Source organism: Topomyia yanbarensis, chromosome 3 (genome assembly GCF_030247195.1).
Source record: "Topomyia yanbarensis strain Yona2022 chromosome 3, ASM3024719v1, whole genome shotgun sequence".
NCBI classification, from domain to species: Eukaryota; Metazoa; Arthropoda; class Insecta; order Diptera; family Culicidae; genus Topomyia; species Topomyia yanbarensis.
Genome location: NC_080672.1, coordinates 173,239,075 through 173,261,058, shown reverse-complemented (window position 1 = coordinate 173,261,058; position 21,984 = coordinate 173,239,075). Strand labels below are relative to the sequence as shown.

General features: G+C 40.3%; 1 protein-coding gene across 1 annotated transcript in view; it reads left to right on the top strand.

The window, feature by feature from the left end:
• The window catches only part of LOC131694092 (zwei Ig domain protein zig-8-like), a 683,919-nt gene that overhangs the window by 570,645 nt on the left and 91,290 nt on the right, over positions 1–21,984 (top strand). Inside the window, exons 4-5 of the mRNA XM_058982472.1 lie at positions 5,567–5,712; positions 5,885–5,955. Of these exons, the coding sequence (XP_058838455.1) occupies positions 5,567–5,712; positions 5,885–5,955 (217 nt within the window). The remainder of the gene's footprint in view (positions 1–5,566; positions 5,713–5,884; positions 5,956–21,984) is intronic.

Sequence of the window (21,984 nt, the reverse complement as noted above, 5' to 3'; positions counted from 1 at the left end):
AATTTTGAAATTCTGCTTAATTACTGAGATATAGCAAGAAACGTGATGAGAAATTGTGAATTTTTTGTATCAAATCGATGTATCCCGGGATTGACTCAAATTATATTGAAGTTTCAGATGTTTTTATGTATAAAAATGTCTGAGGAACACGCTGGCATAATGATTTTCAAAATAAAAATTCACGCGAGTATTGAGAGAAAAATACGGTTTAACTTTTAAATTGGAAGAATTGCATATTTGGCAATGTCGTCGAGAAAAAAATGAAGGCAACTTGCTTGCTTCTATTTACATATATTTTATTCTGCTGTGACTTTTATACATTTTCTTCAATATACTTCTAGCGTGCAGTGGATAGACCAAATATGTCAAATTCATAAAATTTACAGAAAAAAAAACACGAGAAGCAAATAGAAAAAAATGTGCTATCGATGACTAAAAAAAAGTTCTGTGTGTACTGTTGCGTGGTCTTACTGCAGTGGCCACCAGCCAAAACTTGTCGTGACCCGGAGGATCTACTAAGCGGAAAAGCACGTTTTTTCAATCGTTTATGTCTAACTATCCGTTCATCGTATTCGTCGTAATGAAAATCAAGAATTTATAAACAACGCGAGCACGGATAGGGTTCACTTCAATTAACTTTTAATTCTGATAGGTTTAGCTGATTTTACCCATTATAACCCACCTATATTAAAACTTTTGGTTATTTATTGAATTCTTCGTGAGCCCTCATATTATGCCAATTCAATTATGAGAAAAACAAAATAACCACTTTGGAACGTTTTGTTGCGAAAATGACTAACGTATGAAATTGCATACGCTGGGCTGATAGGGTATCTAAAAATGATTACAGAGAAAATGCGGTTAGTATCCCTATATTTAGCATAAAATCGAATAATATGCGAGATCATTAATTTAGCAGCTTTTTTGAATGTTTTTAACACTTCTCTCCTCTCTCGTGCCTTTTTGTGTCATGATAAATTCGTTGCATCAAACCATCTTTCCCTCAAATTTTGTAATTATTTTAACGCTAAGAACATTTTCTTACGAGAACTTACATAAAAAATATTCTTATTAGGACCAGTCATGATTTGCAACGTATTAAGCATTTATTAGCCTTTAATGCACTGATTCAACGGTAAAATCAGCGAGAAAGTCGTGAATCCCCTCCGGGTCCTAAAGAGGTAATAATTTTGCCTTTGGTAAAAAAGATATCGGTTCAGCCTAGCGTATGAAATTTCATACCTTGAACTACCAGAAGAATTTTTGCAATTGTTTCACTAATTTCGTCCATTTTTTCTCATTCAGCCACTTCTTTCACACCTCTCATGGCCATTCGTTCTCAATCCGAAACAAGAATTAGATTTAGAAGAAAAATTTGATAATATGTATTGTTCATATTTTGGTTTGAATTTTGTCCAACTTTGACATTCTAGAACGCAATGAAATTTAATAAAAAAGATTATGGAGCATACACATTTTATATTATTGGGTATTAATTAACGTTCACAGAAGACTAGAAGTTTGAAGATGCCTTTATTGTATAACAAATGTGATCCAGAAATGTGTTCTTTTTGGGTATAAAATTTCATACGCTTTTTACCTTTTCGCCAGAATTTTTTATTTTTTAAAACTTAAATTCCAATAAAAAAAACTCACAGTAACTCTGCGTACCTCAAAACTTACGGTCGCCTAGTTTATTTTATAATGAATAGCTTTGTTGAAGATCGCATATTGATTGGAGGTTCCCCTAAAAAGTTATTTAACTTTGAAGACCAACCAATTTATTTGAAATTTCCTATTCTAAGCAGAAGAAGAGGCAACACATAACTTTATATGAGAATATCTTTTTACTGTAAATTCGGATCAATTTGCAGTCTTCCGCAATGGATCACCTTACACCTTAGGCTATATATCTGCTGATTTTGGGATGCACAAGATGATACTGGCGTGTTTTACTGAATTTATTATTTTAATTACCTATTTTTCATACATTTTCACATACAAATTTGAAAACTATTGTGAGTGAATCATAGCTTTCGAAAAAAAACTCATATTTTACAAGTGGTATGTGAAACCAATTACTGTTTGATTTACTTTCAGATAAAGCAATTTTTTTCATTTTTGGAAAAATTGTAACACCTTAAAATTAACGATTATTATTATGAATATGGTGAACGCATTCATGAGTTCATCCGAATATTTGGGATTGTGACTTTTCATTTGAAGGCTAACATTTATGCATCCTAGCCGTAAAACTGAAGTTATTGCAATATGCAACTGTTATATTCTTATTGAAATACGCTGAAGCAGTGCTGCCAAGGACAATTTTAGTTAAGAGTAAAAATTAAATTTTGACAAGCATTGTCTTAAATTTTATTTAAAATTGCATAAACTTTAGAATTTAGACTGTTTCTGACTACCTTTTTCATGCAATTAAATCCATTTTAAGAAAAAAAAAAAAAACAGCTTTGGAATCCTGTATGCACTATTGAAAGTATTAGGCTACATGTGCAGCTGTCAAACTGGCAACACAATCAAAAATTAGAACGTTCTGATACACTGATGTGTAAGAGACTAACGTTGGACAACGTCTAACATACCGTTCAACAGACGTCCATAGTTGAGATTATAACAATTAAACCCGTGTTGAACGATATTGAAACAATTTTTGGGCCTCTCGGTGGGTGGTTTTATACAGGTTGGAGTAAGAACCGGTTGTTTCAACATTTACTACTCAACTCTTTGCATAATACACTAGTAAAAACCATCGGTTTTTGATATGTACTGAAAAGTTAGGGCAAAGTGCTATAGTGACGTCGTAATAATCGAAAGATAAAGTAAACAAAGATAGGCTCTCAATATTACTTACGTCCCAATCTAAATTATCTCCAGATTTGTTAAATACTTAAGTGTGAAGCACAAATAGAATACATCGCACTTCATCATGAGGCTAGAAGGCACTAAATGACTGAGGCAAAATGTCTGTTATTTCGACGTTATACACATCGAATACGAAAATTCATTTGATTATAGATGGCATCTCCGTTTGCAGGCAAACATTCTTGAAGGTATTCTCGCCAACCCAAAATCGTCAACCAGTTGCTTGCGAAGCGTCTTCCGTATCCATATGGAATACACTTTTCGCCATGTCATAGAAACGTGTAGCCTACTCTGCAACTTTGTTGAAGCCAAACTACCAAAGCTTGCCCACAATAGCAGCCAGGGTTGTGCCGTGTATGCAAAGAGTAGAAAATCATCGATCTTTTCGATTCAAGCATTCTCACTGAAACTTGAATGATTTCACTGGTTTACCCATCCTATCAATCTTTGACGGGCACAGCACACAGACAAACATTGGTACAACCAGCCTAGACAGCCGGACGGGTATATCGTTTCCATAGTCATGGGAAACGGATGACAGCAAGACTGGAAGAAGGATTATCAAGGAATATAGTTTATGAACTTGATTTGCGTAATTGACACAGCTTATAGCGAGCGCCATCGATCGGAGATTATTACAATTAAATGAACAGGAAAATGTAAGCCTTTCATGCTGTTCGATGAATTGAAAGTGAGCAAAGGCAGACAAAGACATTTGAACTAACTGGAACTATTTTACGATTCCATTTTGAGCTAACTTATATTTTCCTACTTATATTTTCCTACTTCTAGTTAAACATTAAATAGTTTTTTGAAGATTCACCGACTTCAAACATAGATGGCAGTAGTGTAAAATACGAAACTGCGAAAAAATCTATATAAATCAAATACAGTGTAGCCGTCAAGTCGTATTTCATCGTAATTAAACAATAAATAGGTTTCGAAATTGTTCAAAGTAAGTCCTTCGTTGATATTTTAACATATTAATATGAAGTTGTACGAAACTTTTTTTGATTTGCGATTATTTTATAATTATCAGAATGGGTAAACGCCGCGGTATATCGCCAACCAAATATATAAAATATGATTTTCTTTTATTTATTTTACTTAATGCTTTGCTTACCTCAAGGATACCTAGAGCCCAAAACTAACCCATAATTAGTGCGTCCTCTCTATAGTTAACGTCAGAGTTACAAATATTCAAATTCATTGAATAAAAATTGATCATAATCAGCAGCATTCATTTTGAATATTCAATGACGCAGCTGAAACGTCAAACGAACAAATCACCCATTCATCCATGCAGATTTTCATTCGTCTCCGATTATTACTCGAAGCGAACGTGCAGCACGGAATCAAACGCATCAAAGTAGGTTCTGGCACAATATAAGCGATATTAATTTATATTTATATGCTTTACCGGCATTTGAAAACATTTGCCTCGATAATTAGTGAAATGAATATTATTGTACGATATTCAACTGCATGAATAACATGAATTTTTGAATGAATATTTTTATGTATTCACCACGAGTCGCATCAGGTTCATTTTCGGCCGTCAAAAAAGAGCTTCGATTATTTTTAACTCTGGTTAACGTGTCTTTGACAAAGTTACTATACATATAGCTCCTTACGCTATATTTGATCTTATTAAACTACCCATGATCGCATAGTTGTCCCGTTTTCTATGGGATTTCCTATCTATATGTGACTGATATGCGATCATGGGAAGTAAATTAGTTCGAAATTCTGCCGAAAAAATGCAAAGATTATTTCTACGAAAAGGTTGTAGGTCGTATAAATTTAACTATATCCCCTTAATACACAATCTTTGTAGGTCCGATACATTTCGAGACAGGACACATTTTTGAAAGCAATACCAAATACAGATCTGTACAAGATGAGAAGCAGACTGGTGTCCATTCATGGTTCAAGCTACCAATTGTCATTTTTTTTCATAACCTGGGATGTGTATTCCATTTCATATTACTTTTTATCTTGTATAACAGTAACAGAAAAATGAAACCACCTATATGAAGTCATTCCCGACCGTTGCTACCGATGAAACCGATAGCACACAGTTGTCACAGGTCTATTGAATGACATCGATAGAGCCCCAAGGTGTCATATAATAGGAACATTCATGGGCCAGTATTACAAATCCACCATAATTGAGCAGCTGTTGTAAAAATACGTCTGCAGCTTAAATTGCTGCTTCGATATCAAGTTTACCTCCTCCATACAGCAAAACGGCAATAATCGGATTGGCCATCGCATCGTCAACTCAATTATCTTCGCCCGTAAAGTTCATCATCGTTCCTGGAGAGTATATATTTTTAATGCGTCAACTTCCCACTAATTGTAGTTGTGCACATCACTTGATGCCAACAACATAATAAAGTGTTTAAAATTTAATTATTTCAGCACATCCAATTACTCGCCGGAACAATAAATATACTTTGTAGAAACCCTTTATCTCCCCCATTCTCGATCGACACCGGAACATGGAGACTATGTATTCTCCTTTACTATTGCCGGGTATTATTATGTCCCCCGAGCAGTCCCTTTTTTCGGTACTCCCTCCGGCAAGCCGTATCCTGATAGCTTTACCACAGAATGCAGTCATCCGCTACAACATATTCATTAGTGTAAAATGTTGCCTTCCTTCTTCTTTCGCTAATTACAGATTACGTCACAGGAGACATCAGTACATCATTAGCATTAAACAAGCTGAACTCAGGCGGGACGTTCTTCGCTGGGCCGTACTTGGACGGAAGCGGAGTCAGTAATGTAACCACACAGATAGGAACACATGCATATCTGCCATGCAAGGTAGGCCAATTGTGTCAAATATTCCATTTCCCTGTTCTGGTTTTTTTTGGGGGCAATCGGTGAATTCGGTTCCAGTGCGCATGACAGAAATTCCGACATCCCTGGATGGAAACGCGCTAGCTCTGGTTCTGTCAGCTCTGATAATCTGTTTTTTTATTTTTATTTCCCACAGGTGAAACAGCTGGGGAACAAATCGGTGTCATGGGTGCGAGTGAGGGACGACCACATCCTTACCGTCGACAGGTACGCATTTTATACTAACGTTGTAATATTGTGGCAAAAAATTGCAAATATCTTTCCCCCCTAATTGTTATTAGCAGCGTACAATACATGCCAGTGGTTTTCCTTCACCGGAATTCCTTCGCCGAATAGCCGATCCAAGTGAACTCCAGCTAGTAGCTAAAGCACCAAATCTCATTCACTATAGCTTATGTATAATCGCTTTCCTTCCGTTACGAACCACCGCTCTTCAGTTTTGTGGAGGCTTGTGTCTCTATGGGCTCTTTTATAAAATTGGAAAAAAGAATCCTCTCACTTCTAATTCGCTCAAATTGAAGCGAATCAACGGTTAGGTAACTTAAAATCAAAATAGCGTACAAAACGGCCCGTGCTACATGATACAGGATTGAAACGGTAGCGAGGCTTGTTTAAAAAATGGAAAATTTTACGTTTTCCTGACATAACCGTTTTAAGTGTTGTCTAATTACACCAAAAAAGAATACCACGGTGTGTTTGGCAGAACAACTTCCCCCTTTCATTTGCGACCAACAGCAAAATAATCGGCAAATAATCAGAGCAATTTTTTAAAAGTTTTTTCGTGAAAACACAGGTTTTACAATGCTCCACACGAGGCCTAGTGGTTTGGAAATCGGTTTCCTCTCGCTTATTTTATTTTCCAAAAAATAGTTGGCATTAGTTTAACAGCGTATTCAGAGAAGTTTGAGTGCATATATATTAGTGTATAAACTTGTCCGATATCGATGCACCTTTCCAAGATGCTGGATGAAAAAACCTTTTCAATAACGTATCTTTGTCTTTTTTCATTTCCTTGCATACTCTTGAGGATAACGAATGAATTCATCAATGAATCTCACATCACCTCATATTTCGAAAAACATCATATGGCTTAAATCCTGATGTTCATCATATGGCTTAAATCAGACATTTCGCAGTATTGAAATACATGCATATTACAGGATTTATTGCAAGCTTTTGGTCGGAATTCTAATTGGCCTTCTGAAAATTAAGATGGGTGACTGACAGAGCCGTAGTCCTTGGCGGAGTCTCGATTTGGCGCCCCTTTGGTGTTTACATTGGATTTCATTTTCTGTTCGATTTTCAAACTATAATTAAATGTGTATTTGGAAAATGTACTTACATATATCCCGACTTACTTTGCCTTATATGTAAAATAACTAAGGATTTCACATATTTGGAACAGTAAACTATGTGCACAGAAGCCGAAATATACCGATTAAAACTTTAGTAAAATTAACGCAAGGATCAATTTTAAATAAATTTTATTTTATGACTTTAATAATAAAACACGAAAACTACTTTTGAGAAAATCTTCTGAATTTTACGCTTAAAATGAAAATTATCAGTAGTTTTCAGTTTTCCAACAGACCACCATTTTAACGGTAAAATTTGTGAAGTCAGTTAACGTTAGATATTTAAAGGCAACGGAAGGAGATTTTTTCCGAGAAACTGTGCGTGCAGATTAATTCACTGAGCAGACGATCCAATAGAAAAGCTCAGCCGCCTCTATCATACAATACGAAAAAATTATTTCAATATTTTTTTCTTCGCCAACCGTTAAATTTTTTCGCACTGGTAGGAAACTTGTTTGAAGATGAAAGATGTAACACAGAAATATTCAGTCGTGACAAATATCGCCCAGATAAGTTCAAAATTGTGATATCCTGTCCAAATTCAACAAATGGGATTGCTGACGACAAGTGTTTTATGAAAGACTAGCGCGTCTACATGTCCGTTCACACAATTGAAATCGATGGTGTGGTCAGCGATTCGAGTTGGTCATGCGTGTGGTGAATGGGTTGGTCGTTTTAAAAATCCCTTTGTCCACTGAGTGAAGATTTTATATAGCAATCGCACAGGACGGGACAAAATTTTATGTCTCTTAAAACTCGTATCGGGTGAATTGCTTAGCTAATTAAAACGGGACGCTCCTTCGCGATACAAACAACCGAAATGGCGGACACTTCTTCGACATGGTTTGCACTAAATACAAGCAAATTGGCCTTTGTAGCAATAAGAACTGGTGTGGCAAATGTGCTGAGAATCATGGGGATGATATTCCTTAAAAGACGCTGTAATCACTTTTTTACAGGAATACTAAAGAGAGTTTCCCCAACCTCCTGGCTCGGGAAAAGTGTGACTCTGACGTTCTCCATGTTGGTATATGGAGCTCCTCCCGAAACCGAAGAAACAACGATTCTCACGGTACAGCGTAGGGTAGTTTTCTCAATGATAATCGATCTAGCATACTCCACGATCTTTGCTACAGCTTTAAGAGGATGGCCTGCTCTCCTGCCTATGACCACATATCTGTCCCATTAGTGCAGCTATGAAACAGTGATAAGGACCGATAAAGTTAGATATAGTTTCTCCCTTTTTTATTAACGACAAAGAGTGAGTCAATTTTCCCTCTTTTATGTAGTAACGACATTTAATTAGCAAGGGACTGGAAGGTGAGTAAAGTAATCAATATCATAGAGGAATGAAAACGGAAGACATCGGTAAAAGAGTTCAATATTAAGAGCCATAGTACTCAATGGAGAACAGGGAGTTGAAGAAAGAAAGTTTAGTAAAGCGTGGAATAGGGTCATATGAGCAAGCTTAGAGTTACCTGGCGACTTAACCTTTATCTTCTACCGCAGGAGTCAAGATATTTTGGTATTAAATGCGAATCACCTGAGTCTGCCGGACAAGCGTAGTCATTTAGTGACTTATGCTGTCGGTTCCGCTATTTGGTCCTGTTTCAAAAATATCCAACAAAATCGATTCGACAAATAAAATATAGAATATCATATTTTTACTTTTAGTATTGTTAAAATGTCTAAAATACCATCTAGGGGCAGAAAGACTCCACTACTAGAAAAAAGTCGCTCGGGAGCTCCAGACCGATTATTTTGATACTGGTCGCTAATGAAAGGGGAAAGTTCATCCTTTCATATCACGAAATTTCAGAGATGCTGAATTTTTTTGAATAAAGTTGTCTAAAAAGGCACCGCAAGAATCCATTAAAAGTGACAACATAGTTTTACAAAATAATCCGATATACTAACAGAGTTTTGATACTACATTCCGATGCAGCACTTAATTTTCTATTTCGTCAAAATTCACAGTTAATTTACAGCATCCATGACTAATAAGAAAAGTCAGTTAATTTTCCGGCTGTCGGATGAGCCTAACAAAAGTCCAGATTGATTCTGTTCCTGAGGTCGGTGATGGCAGAAGGGGCTTTCAGCCTGTTATCCCAGGCAAGTATAATAGTGTTTTTGAACCTGCTGTACCTGATAAATTCTCGCATTCCAGCAGCGCTGCTTCAAGCAGTCTCCGGATATATTACCAAAACGTACGCGGATTAAGGACCAAAATAGATTCATTCTTTCTGGCGATTTTGGAATCTGAGTACGACACAATCGTCCTAACAGAAACGTGGTTGAATGATCAAACCTATTCCGCACAGCTGTTTGGTCATCAATACGCCGTTTTTAGGAATGATCGGTCCCCCTTGAACAGCCGTAAGACTCGCGGCGGAGGCGTTTTGATAGCAGTGTCGTTAAAACTAAACGCTTATATTGATCCCGCAACCATTTCCAATACGCTCGAACAGTTGTGGGTCGTTGTTGATATACCACAAAACACACTCAGTATCGGTGTTATATATTTGCCCCCCGATCGAAGATTTGACGCAGTAAGTATCAATGAACACGTAGAATCTTTGGGTTCGATATCATCACGATTTAACCCCCAAACTCCTGCTATTCTATTTGGCGACTATAACCAGTCAAATCTTCAGTGGTGTTTCTCGGAGGGAGACACACCGTATATTGATCCGCTGTTTTCGCATAAGCCGGCTGCTTGCGGCGCTCTCCTGGATGGGTTTAATTTGCATGGGCTCACCCAAATTAATTCATTATTGAATCGAAACGAACGCCTGTTGGATCTCGTTCTCGTAAATGATATCGCTCTTCCGGTCACTGCAGTATCGGCACCCATTAAGCCCCTGATTGATCTTGATGCTGATCACCCTGCTCTTAGTGTTGCATTCAATTTGCCTACTCAAATTGTCTATGAAGAGCCTTCCATCTCGAATTCCCTGGACTTTCGTCGAGCCGACTATGCCGCATTGAAAGATACGCTCTTAATCACCAATTGGGATTTTATTGAATCGGCCACCACTATTGATGAAGCAGTGAAATACTTCAGCGCCGCTGTGCAGGATGCTGTTTCCTACGTTATTCCGCCTAAACTGCCTCCGCAAAAACCACCATGGTCGAATCCAAGATTACGCTCTCTCAAGCGAGCGCGATCTGCTGCTCTTCGAAAGTATTGCAGGTTCCAGGTCGCCATATATTAGACGACAATTGAACCTCCCAAGCAACCGGTATCGCCACTACAACCATTTTCTGTACAATCTTCATGTTAAGCGCACCGGTGAGAAACTTCGTCGAAATCCAAAACTTTTTTGGTCGTTTGTCAACTCAAAAAGAAACGAAACTGGTTTACCATGTTCCATGTTTTTAGAAAATTCAACTGCCTGCACTGAAAGCGAGAAGTGTAATCTGTTTGCGATGCACTTTAAGCAAGTATTCCTCGATTGTTCCGCCACTTCGATCCAGATAGAAGAAGCAACGTGTGGGATGCCTCGTGATGTATTTGATTTCAATATTCCAGATATAACAGAAGACATGGTAGCGTCTGCTATGCACAAATTGAATCTATCGTTTGCTGCTGGTCCTGATGGTATTCCGTCGTCGGTGCTAAAGCACTGTGCAGTCGCTCTTTGTAATCCACTGGCTAGGCTGTTCAATCTCTCGGTTCAGCAACGTGAGTTCCCTACACGCTGGAAGTTTTCCCACTTGTTCCCAGTTTTCAAATAAGGCGACAAGTGTAATATTTCCAATTACCGAGGAATCACTTCTCTGTGCGCCTGCTCAAAACTGTTCGAAATAATTGTGAACGACACTGTTCGTTCGCTGTAAGAGTTATATAGATAGTGAACAGCATGGCTTTTTTCCAAAACGCTCAGTATCTACTAATCTTATGCAGTTTACATCGAACTGCCTACGGACTATGGATTCAGGATGGCAAATCGATGCGACGTACATGGATCTGAAGGCGGCATTTGATCGAGTGGATCATGGGATTCTCCTTAAAAAACTGGAACTGCTCGGTATATCTGTGATGGCTGTGGCTTGGTTCAGGTCATACTTGACGAACCGTTCTGTAAAAGTTCAAATTGGATCGACAACATCAGAATCTTTCTCAAACCGATCCGGAGTTCCACAAGGTAGTAACCTCGGTCCGTTGCTGTTCTCGCTCTTTATAAGCGACGTATCCACGCTGCTTCCACCGGGCTGTCGTTTCTTTTATGCAGATGACACAAAATTTTCAAAATCATCAAGTGCCTTTCAGACGGCTTGGAGCTACAGAATATGCTGCATATGTTCGAGGTATGGTGCAAAAAGAACTTTATGTGTTTAAGTATCGCAAAATGCAGCATTATTTCTTTCCATCGGAAAAGTTCGCCAATCGTGTACAATTATGAAGTTGGCGGAAGCCCTCTTACACGAGTAGAGCACATTAAAGATCTTGGCGGCACTCTGGACCGTGAAATGACGTTTAGACTTCACTACGACGATATCCTGTCAAAAGCAAACCGACAATTGGGTTTTATCTTCAAAATTGCAGCAGAATTTGGAGACCCTCTATGCTTACGATCATTGTACTGTCCACTTGTTCGCTCATTGCTGGAATATAACGCTGTTGTATGGTGTCCTTACCATGCTAATTGGATCGCGAGGTTTGAGAGTGTTCAACGTAAATTTATAAGATACGCTCTGCGGTTTCTGCCGTGGCGTGACCCAATCAATTTACCGCCATCCGAGGACCGCTGTCGGTTGCTAAGATTCGAGCCACTGCACATAAGACGGATCACTTCACAAGCATTGTTTGTCGCAAAACTACTCACGGGCGACATCGACTGCTCTGCTTTGTTGACTCAGCTGAATGTGTACGCTCCTGAGAGACCTCTTCGTCGCTGTAATCTGCTGTTCCTGGAATCACGCAATATGGTCAGCATGATCCACTTCGATTTGCTTGCATGCTGTTCAACGAATTTGCAGAACTATTCGATTTTAATGTGTCGTTCAAGGTCTTTCATCAGCGACTACTTGACCTTTTTAATGTTGTTCATGACAATTAGTTTTAAGTTTTTTATTCATTAAGACAATATATGTCAGATGAATGCTTCATATACAATAAACAAATAAACAAATAAGTTGAAATCGACCATCCGAATGCTTATCATATGCTATACCGTTATATCGCAGTTGCTAATAGTCTCCAGCTGGAATTTAATTCTATTTTAGCCGAAATCAGTTTTCAAATCTGAATTTCGATCTGGACTTACATAGGAATTATTCAGCAGTCGAAAAATTAAATGACTGAGCGGTGGATGAATGAGATGCTTCAGTGGCAGATAGTGATGACATAGTTCTTCGAGCAGCAGGATTTCAAAATTTTGCGAACATGCGATGCGATGGCGTCACACGGGCGGTTAATAACATATGCAACTTTCCGACCCAAAGCTTACTTGTTGCACGCGGACATCATACTCAGTCACGTAAAATAAAAAAAAAGCACAAGGTTTCAAAGAAATGGGCATCACTTTTTGGCTCACTGAACTAACAAATTCGTCTACCCAATTTCTCTGTTTCGTGTTAACAGATCAGAGCTGTAGAAAAAAATATCGCCAGCGCCTTTTAATCAAAGTGTGTTGATTGCATTATTTTTTGATTGCTAATAAATACAGAAAAATTGAACTAGTATAGGGGTAACCGAGGTGAGTTGAGACAGAGGAGTGTTCAAACAACATTGCCAACAAAATCATACCGTTGGATTTTTTTGTTTATTTATGACAGTTTACCACGATTGTGGCATTCGTGTCAACATACAGTTAGAGATATTTCAGCAATGCTTTTGTTGAACATATTTACACAAAAGATTCAATTAAATTATTTTGGCCAGATCTCTAACGGCATGGTTTCGCTAGCAATGGGCACTGTTTGATATTTCCCCTGTTTCCAGTGGCGGATCCAGGGGGAGGGTCTTGGGGGTCCGAAATTTTTAACTTCTTGAGAAATTTTAAAATAGTTTCTATTTTAAAGTCGTTCTAAACTCAAACTCATTCCAAACCAGATTCGACCACCAAAACTTATTTTAATTAAATGAGGTTATTACATATCACGTATTGTACAATGAACATTTCAAAATCGAAATTTCGGACACCCTCCGAAAAAATTTTCTGGATCCGCTCCTGCCTGTTTCAACTCACCAACTAATTTATAAACTATATAGATAGCTAATCGTTGTTGCTATTCAAAAAATATAGGTAAACTAGGAGCTATCAAGATTTGTGACCGGATCGAACGAAGATTCAAGCCGAACAGAACGAATAAACGTTTATTAGTCTGTTCTTGTTTTAAATATTGTGGATAATCAAATTGATCGCACACATAATTGAATTCTTGAATAATGGCTGAAATTGGTTCATGGAAACGAAACTGAGAATGGTGAAATGACACTACCAGCATTGAAACGAATGTTTGTCGTTGACCTCGGTGACGCACTATCGATTTCTCCAATTAGAATCTTTGCTGCGAGCACAGCTTGTTTATCTTTACGACGTTGATCCAGTGAACCAACTCTTAGTTGAAAACACCGATTGAAATAGGAAGGGAGGTTGATTGTATCCCTCCATTAGGAAACAGCCGCAGGGCGAATCAATCAAATCATTTTTGTAAACGCACATTTTTTTCAATGATGCGGACTCCATACAGTGAACGAAGATTTCAGTACTGAACGAACCAGTGAAAACAAAAGTTCAAACAATGGAGGTCAGTGAATTTTCTGGTTGTTCGCTTGATGAATTCAAGTTGGCCATTGACGCGTAAGATGATATTCGTCTGGCGAGCATTGCGAGTTAAGCAGTTTGCCCACGAGGCGACAGGACACACGCCACAAAAAATATTCACTATAGATTTTGTTCTACCTATTCCAACGCCGCGCCTATTCCGCCGCGTTGAAAGAGGTAGAACAAAATCCATAGTGAATATTTTTGTGGCGTGTGTTATATCGCCTCGTTTGCGTACAGCTTGAAGGTCGCAATGGCGATCGTAGCAGAACGAGAACGGAAAGCGGCTGTCATTTATAATTTTCAATTCACGCAAATTAATACAGTTGACCGCAATGATAACGGAACGGTAAACGCGGCATTGTACTCAAACTACAATACCGCTTTAAAAACGATCAAATAGAACGGCAGAAAAAAATGCGGTGAGCAGACTGATTCAATTCAAATTCTTCGGATTCCGAATTCAGTAGAATCTAATGTAATGCATTGCGGAAATTTAGGTTCGGGAGATAATGAATCTAATAGCAATTTATATTCATGATTTTTGATCCGCTCCAGTAATAATTGCAATTTTTATATACCTATTGTTCAATATCCTGAACTCAGACATTTTGCTGGCTTAACAATAATAATCTTGGCGATACCAATTTTACAAATAAAAATCAAAGATGACCATGAATAATGTGAACGAAATTCACGGTTGAAACTGTACGTATTGGAGAAAAGCCTTCAAGATTGGATGCAGGATAATCGTAACAAGGAAATTGGCACCCTCAAAAAGATAGTATACTATTAACCGGAGATTACTTTATCTACTAGATGACTACGTTTTTGTGTGACCGTATTTCGTTCAGAGTTTACGTTCTGCTGAACGCGAATAAAATAATTTGGCTGCAAAGACCAAGTTCGTGTATTGGGTGCTCAAAACAGCGCTGAATTAGTTCCCGACAATGGGACCGAAAATTGAAGTTATGATGTATTATCGTTGCTAAAAAGGCAGTTACCTGCACTGGTTGATGATGATGATGGTCCCACCTCATACCCCTACAAAGGTGTGAGCTGAACGATTTATCTAATAGATAATTGATATTTTTACACATGACTAAACCAGTGAACAAAACAAATACGGACTGGTTAACAGTTCAGACATAGATTTTTCTTCAAAAGACCGCAACCAGATAGGCTTCAAATATTTCGCAAACAACCAGAGTCCATCAAGCAAATTTCCATCCCGGGAAGATGCTTGATGGAATCGGGAATTGAACCCAATATCCGCAATTTTCGACAATAACAAGCAAGACTCCTCCCTCCTGACCAAGATATCGCTACTACCACATACAAATATGGAAAGTATCGAGTAAGGTGGCAGTGCAGAGCCTAGCCGATTTATATCATCAACGTCAGACCTCAAACTAATCTACCACTAACCCAAGGCAGTCAAGAGAAACTCCCAACTGGGAATATCCTAGATTGATCGGGAATTGAACCCGAAGTCTTGTCATATAAAAAAGAATCATCAAGGCCACTCCCAACGAACTAACTCCGGTATTACCACCATCGCAGCGATGCCAAAATTAGCCATATTATCGAGCAAGTTGGAAATTATGGCACAGGAAAAGTCACACTTATATTCGCTTTAGTAGGAACGATGGAGGATTAGAACGGATTGGCGAATGCCGACTGATTGATTGTGCAACGTTACGGGAGAATATCATGTTCGGAAAAAATGATGAAGTAATGCAAAGCTGCTCTCTCCTTCCAAATATGGATATGGTTAATTGGGTGGGGCAGAAAAGCTCAGCCGCCTCTATCATATAACAAAGAAGAAAGATCTAACACAGAAATATTCAGTCGTGACAAATATCGCCCGTATAAGTTCAAAATTTTGATATCCAGTCTAAATCAAATAAGTAGCATTACTGACGACAAGTGTTTTATGAAGGACTAGCGCGTCTACATGTCCGTTCACACAATTGAAATCGATGGTGTGGTCAGTGGTTCGATTTGGTCATGCGTGTGATAAAGAAGTTGGCAGTTTTAAGAATGAAGATTTTAAATAGCAATCGCACAGGGCGGAACAAAATTTTATGTCTCTTCAACCTCGTATCGGATGAATTGCTTAGCTAATTAAAACGGGATGCTCCTTTGCGGTACAAACAGCCGAAAAGGCGACTTCTTCGACATGGTTTGCACTAAATACAAGCAAATGGGACTTTATATCAATAAGAACTGGTGTGGCAAATGTGCAGAGAATCATGGGGATGATATTCCTTAAAAGACGCTGTAATCACTTTTTTACAGGAATACTAGAGTGAGCTTCCCCAATCACCGCCACCAAATATACTGTCTTGGCTCGGGAAAAGTGTGACTCTGACTTTGGGTGGAGCATTGTTATATGGAAAAAACCTGTTTTAATCCACCTAGTGGTGCAATTGTGCCTTTCTCATTTGTCCAAACTACGATTCCATGGCTGGTTATGTTCAATACAACGGTGGAAATGTATATTACATCTTCAGTACGATTTGCACATACATACAATGGATCGACAGCCACGATCTTGAGACATCGCTTAAAACCAGCGGCGAATCGAGGAAGAGGATCCGGGGGGTCCGGACCCTGCTGCAAATTTTCAACTTGTTAAGAAATTTTAAACTAGTTTCAATTGGTCGGTGTTAAGTCAGACCGGACTAAGTGACAAAATATTGATTTCGAGAAAAACGAGTTTAAAGTTTGAATCGCAGCATTCTTTACATTATGATTGGAAACAAATTTTTGCCATAATTCTTGTTTATTGTTACATATTTCAAATCTGGCAAAAGTCGAATATAGCTGACGATATTCTTTATCCAGTACTATCATTATCTCATTATTTTATGTTTTGCGACTTAGTCCGGTCTGACTTAACACCGACCAATTTTAATGTAGCAAATCCTCACTGGATACTCCTACCTACGCACTAACTTCAAATCCTGGCCAAAATATAAAAAATATTGTTTTGTTCATATTTTCAGCTTAAATTGTTCTTCGAAAAATACTCTGTTCAGATGATAAATGAAGAAATCCACTTTCTTGAAGCAGGCCGTAGCATACAGCTCAAAACTAGAAACATTTTATTTAATTTAGTTTAGAATATTAGGATAATAAATCAATAAATCAATCTTACTTTTAATGGTGTTCTTCACGTGGTTTCATTCATCTAACAATCGATCTCGATCTGTTTTTAGCCTAAGCCTAGATTATAGACCATAATTATATTTAAGTTTACAAATTGAAATTCACTTAGGTATTTAATTTTAATTTTAATTGTGTAATTTAAGAAATTAGAGAAAAGTAAATGTGCGACTACTCTCTACACTTTAATCTTTCGTCTGTCTAGCATCAAACGTCAGTGTCACTTGCAGACGGAACTGGCCCGGTGCCACATCATGACGTTTCCTTCGTTTCTCGCTTTTCGGCAGGCCTGGAGGTGGGCCCACTGGTGTTGTGTTCATGTGGCGGTGGTAACAATTCCCCCCCTCGTAACTCTGGTCCGGAACTAGCGATCTGATCAGATTTACTTCTTAACTCCATAACCGCAAGCTTGGCGACTGCACGTCGAAACACGCCCTTCGACGTTCTCACCAGTGCTCTTCGTATTCTGCCATCGACACCTGGGATGACCTTCTCTACAACACCACGTATCCAGGTTCTCCGATTATTTCCGTCGACCAAATACACTAGCTCTCGTTCGTGAATCTTTTCTCGTTCCGCGTGCCATTTTGTCCGATGGTTGATGATAGGTACATACTCCTTCAGCCACCTCTGCCATAATATATCCGACAATTGCTGCGACCGCTTATAGTTATCGCGTAACGCTTCGGCTGAGCTGGTCGGAACGTTTATCTCCTCACGTTCTTCAGCAGGAAGACCGCGCAAGAAGTGGTTCGGTATCAGGGCTTCGACTTCAGACGATTCTTGTGGTACATATGTGAGCGGCCGGGAGTTCACCATATCTTCAGCTTCGGCTAGTACAGTGAGCAGGATTTCGTCTGTTAACTTTCCACCATCGTGTAGAGCCTTGAGCGCATCCTTAGCTGATCTTACCAGTCGCTCCCATATACCGCCCATATGCGGCGCTGCAGGCGGATTAAAATTCCACCTTGTCCTGGCGTCTGTGAACACGTCGGCACAATCCAGCTCGATGCAACGAACCTTCTGAACCAGCTCCTTGCTTGCCGCTCGAAAGTTCGTACCATTGTCCGAGAAGTACTCCAATGGTGCACCTCTTCTGCAAATAAATCGTCTAATTGCCATGACGCATGATTGGCTACTCATACTATAGGTGATTTCCATATGGATTGCTCTGGTTACCAGACACGTAAATAGACAAATCCATCTCTTCTCTGAACGTCTTCCGACCGTGATGACGACTGGACCGAAATAATCAACCCCTACAAAACTGAACGGGCGATGCTGAGGAGTGAGACGCTGAATTGGTAGAGGTGCCATCCTTGGGACAGTTGGATGACTTGTGGATTTTACACCAAGCACAATCCTTCATCACCTTCAAAACTGCAGCCCGAATGTACGGGATAGAGAAGCGTTGCCTCAACTCGTTCACAACGGTCTCGCGGTTTGCGTGGCCAAACTTTTCATGATAGTGAAGAAGGAGTTTGGTAGTGACATCGTGACTCTTCGGAAGTACGATGGGGCACCGCTGCTCAAAGGGGAGAAAATCAGCATGTGCGGATCGCCCCTCCATGCGGATTACTCCCGATTCATCTAAAAAGGGCGATAATCTGTAGAGTGGACTGCATCGTTCGATGACATGCCACTTAGCTTGCGGAAGTTCACGGTTTTTCAGTAACGTTTTCCTTTCATCCGCAAATCCTTCTTGCTGCGCTATTTTCCACAAGTAATCCTCTGCCTGACGATACTCCTCGCACTTGAGAGGAGTTTTGATTGACGGCACCGTAGACTTCAGCAATTTTCCTTGTATCACTGTAGCTTGAAGCGATTCGATTGGCAGCTTCTTTATCTTCTTGTGGCAATTGGAAATAAACCGGAATACACAGGCAACAGTTCTTATCAGGATCTTCCAACGCGAGAAGCGAGTAGTGTCCACCAAACATTGAGCGAATGATATTTCGTGAAACAAAAGGTACGCCCGCAGCTCTTCAGAATATATTGGCTCAAATGGCACGTTCCCAGCACTCTTCTGGTGATTAGTACAGAATATCCGGGCCTCGCACCCACTCGCCGTCGGTGATTAAGGGTGGTCCATTTTTACCCCACTTCGTTAACACGTCTGCTATGTTGTTCTTTGATGCAACCCAGCACCATTCGATGGGACTCGTGAGGCTTAAAATTTCTCCTATGCGGTAGGCCACGAACTGTTTGTACTTCCTGTGGTCGGAGCGGATCCAGGAAAGTACCGTTGCAGAGTCGATGTGGATCACGATCCGTTTTACCTTCACTGAGTGATTGGCCTTCACAGCAACAGACAATCTTGCAGCGAGTACTGCAGCTAGTAGTTCCATTCTAGGGATGGACATGTATTGAAGTGGGGCAACCTTGGACTTCGCCGACACCAGGGCAACTCTTGGGTGTCCATTTACCCAAATTCGGAAATATGCTACACTACCATAGGCCTCGTCACTAGCGTCGGCAAAAACGTGCAATTCGAGGTTCTGATGATCTGACGGTTTCAAACCCAGAAAGTAACAACGGGGAATCTCCATGGATTGAACTTTTGGTAGCAGTGCGATCCATTTGATCCATTTTCTTGCTGAGTTTTCGTCCAGTAATTCATCCCACGGGCACCCATTTCTCCAGAGGTCTTGGATGATAATCTTTCCAAAAACAGTGAACAGTGCCCATAAGCCAAGTGGATCAAAAAAGCTCATCACAATGCGTAGGAGAGTTCTTTTAGTCGGCAGCTTTCCCTCCGTCAAAAACGCTTGCAGGTCGTCCCGAAGAACGGTAGTGAAAACGAAAACATCGTCAACTGTGTTCCATGACATGCCCAACACCCTTTCTGTGTTGTTAGATTTATCGCAACCGAAGTGGATTATTCGGCTTTCTGTTTGTCCACCGAAATGCTGCAAAAATTTTGTACTGTTCGACACCCAATTGCGAAGCTTAAATCCCGCCTTGGAGTGAATGAAAGTAACCTCGCTCGCCCGCTTAATGGCCTCACCGACCGTGAACGTTGAATCCAGGTAATCATCAACATAGTGCCTGTGGATGATTGCCTCCACAGCATCAGGAAACTGATCAGTGAACTCTCGCGCGTTTTGGTTCTTAATATATTGTGCAGAGCATGGCGAGCTGGTTGAGCCGAAGGTGGCAACATCCATCACATATATCACCGGAGGGCCCGATTGCGTTGGTCGAAACAAGAACCTTTGGGCTGACCTGTCATTCGGACGGATCTGCAGCTGATGGTACATTTCGGCAATATCGCCGCCAAAAGCGATTGGGCCCTCTCGAAATGGACACGGTACCGATGGTAAACTGGAGAGAAGGTCGGGACCCTTTATCAATTCGGAGTTGAGAGACTTGCCTTGAACGGATGCCGCAGCGTCCCATACTAGCCGAACCTTTCCCGGCTTTTTGGGGTTGAGCACAACATTTAGGGGAAGGTACCACACCTTACCGGGTTCTGCTGTCATCAATTCCTTTTCAGTAGCAATGTGAGCGTAACCTTTGTTTTGGTAGTCCTTTATTTGACAGCTCCGGATTCTTTGACAACTTTCGCTCCAGACTCTGCATTCGCTTAACTGCCATCGCGTAATTGTCTGGCAGTTGAGGGTCGTCATTTTTCCATAACAATCCCGTTTCGAAGCGCTCGCCGACACGGGTGGTTGTTTGCTCTAATAGCTTTCTGGCTCTGATGTTCTCGGTAGATTCAGGTAACACCGTGACAGCTAGACCAGACTCCTCCACCGTGAAGTATTTTCGAAGAAGCTCCTGCAGTCCCTGGTCCTTTGATTCTCCAACTGTGTGATGACCAGCAAATCCGACCATCGTATCGTCGCTACACTGAGGACCGTATATTGTCCAGCCAAGTTTCGTCCGAACTGCAATTGGCTCACCCGGATTGCCGATGCGTGACTCGAGCGGTGCATACACATGCAGATGTTTAAGCCCGATGAAAATCCTAGGAGGACCGTTCAGGCATTCGGTAATTGGCAGTCCGCTAAGATGCTTGAATCTGGCCGTTATTTCAGCGAATCGCACCTCCTGCTCCGGAAGTTGTAACTGTTGAACCGTATGAACATTTCGTATCAGAAACTTCTCTTCGGAATCCTTTGCCGAAATCGATACATCAACACACTTTGAGTCACGTTCCAATCGGTTCATACCTGCCGTCCACTTTACCAGTATCGGCTTCCACACACCGCATAGCTTCATTTGTTCTGCAACACTGCTTTCCATCAGGGAATATGATGACCCTTCGTCCAGAAAGGCGATGACGTCGAGAACATGCCTTCCGTTGTGCAGCTTGATCGGAACCACGCGGAAAATTACAGGATGCTGATCCGAATTATGCACATTGCAGTTCGTTGACAATAAGAAGGTTGAATTTGGCGGATGAAGGAGAGGATGGTGCCGTTCTTTGCAATCTCCGACGTTGCAGTGACCTTTGAACCGACAACGAATCTGACCGTGCTCGTTGAGACACAGTTGACACAGTTTCCATTTGTCCGCAATCTTCATTCTCTCATTCCAGGTTTGCTTTCGAAAATCCTCACAAAGGCGAATACGATGGTCTGTGCGGTTGCACCCACGGCATGGTTTACAACTATCGTACTGATTGGGGTTTTTTTGTTGGCCCACTAGCTGGAGCGACGACTGCTCAACGTGGTGTGTGTTCAGAAAACCCTGGTGTTCTCTACCTTTCGGCTTTTTTATCTGCCGTTCCTGGATAGGACGTCGTTCCATTTGAGGCTCAGTGTAGAGTGTGGCTTCAGTTGCTTCGGAAACAATCACCGAGAGAAAATCCGAAAGCGTGCTCAAATTGACAACATCTTGTTGGCGCTTGTACCTCACCCATTCGAGTTTTGTACTAGGGGGTAACTTTTCCACCAATTCCGCATAGGGTTCACAAGATGGTCCACTAGTCC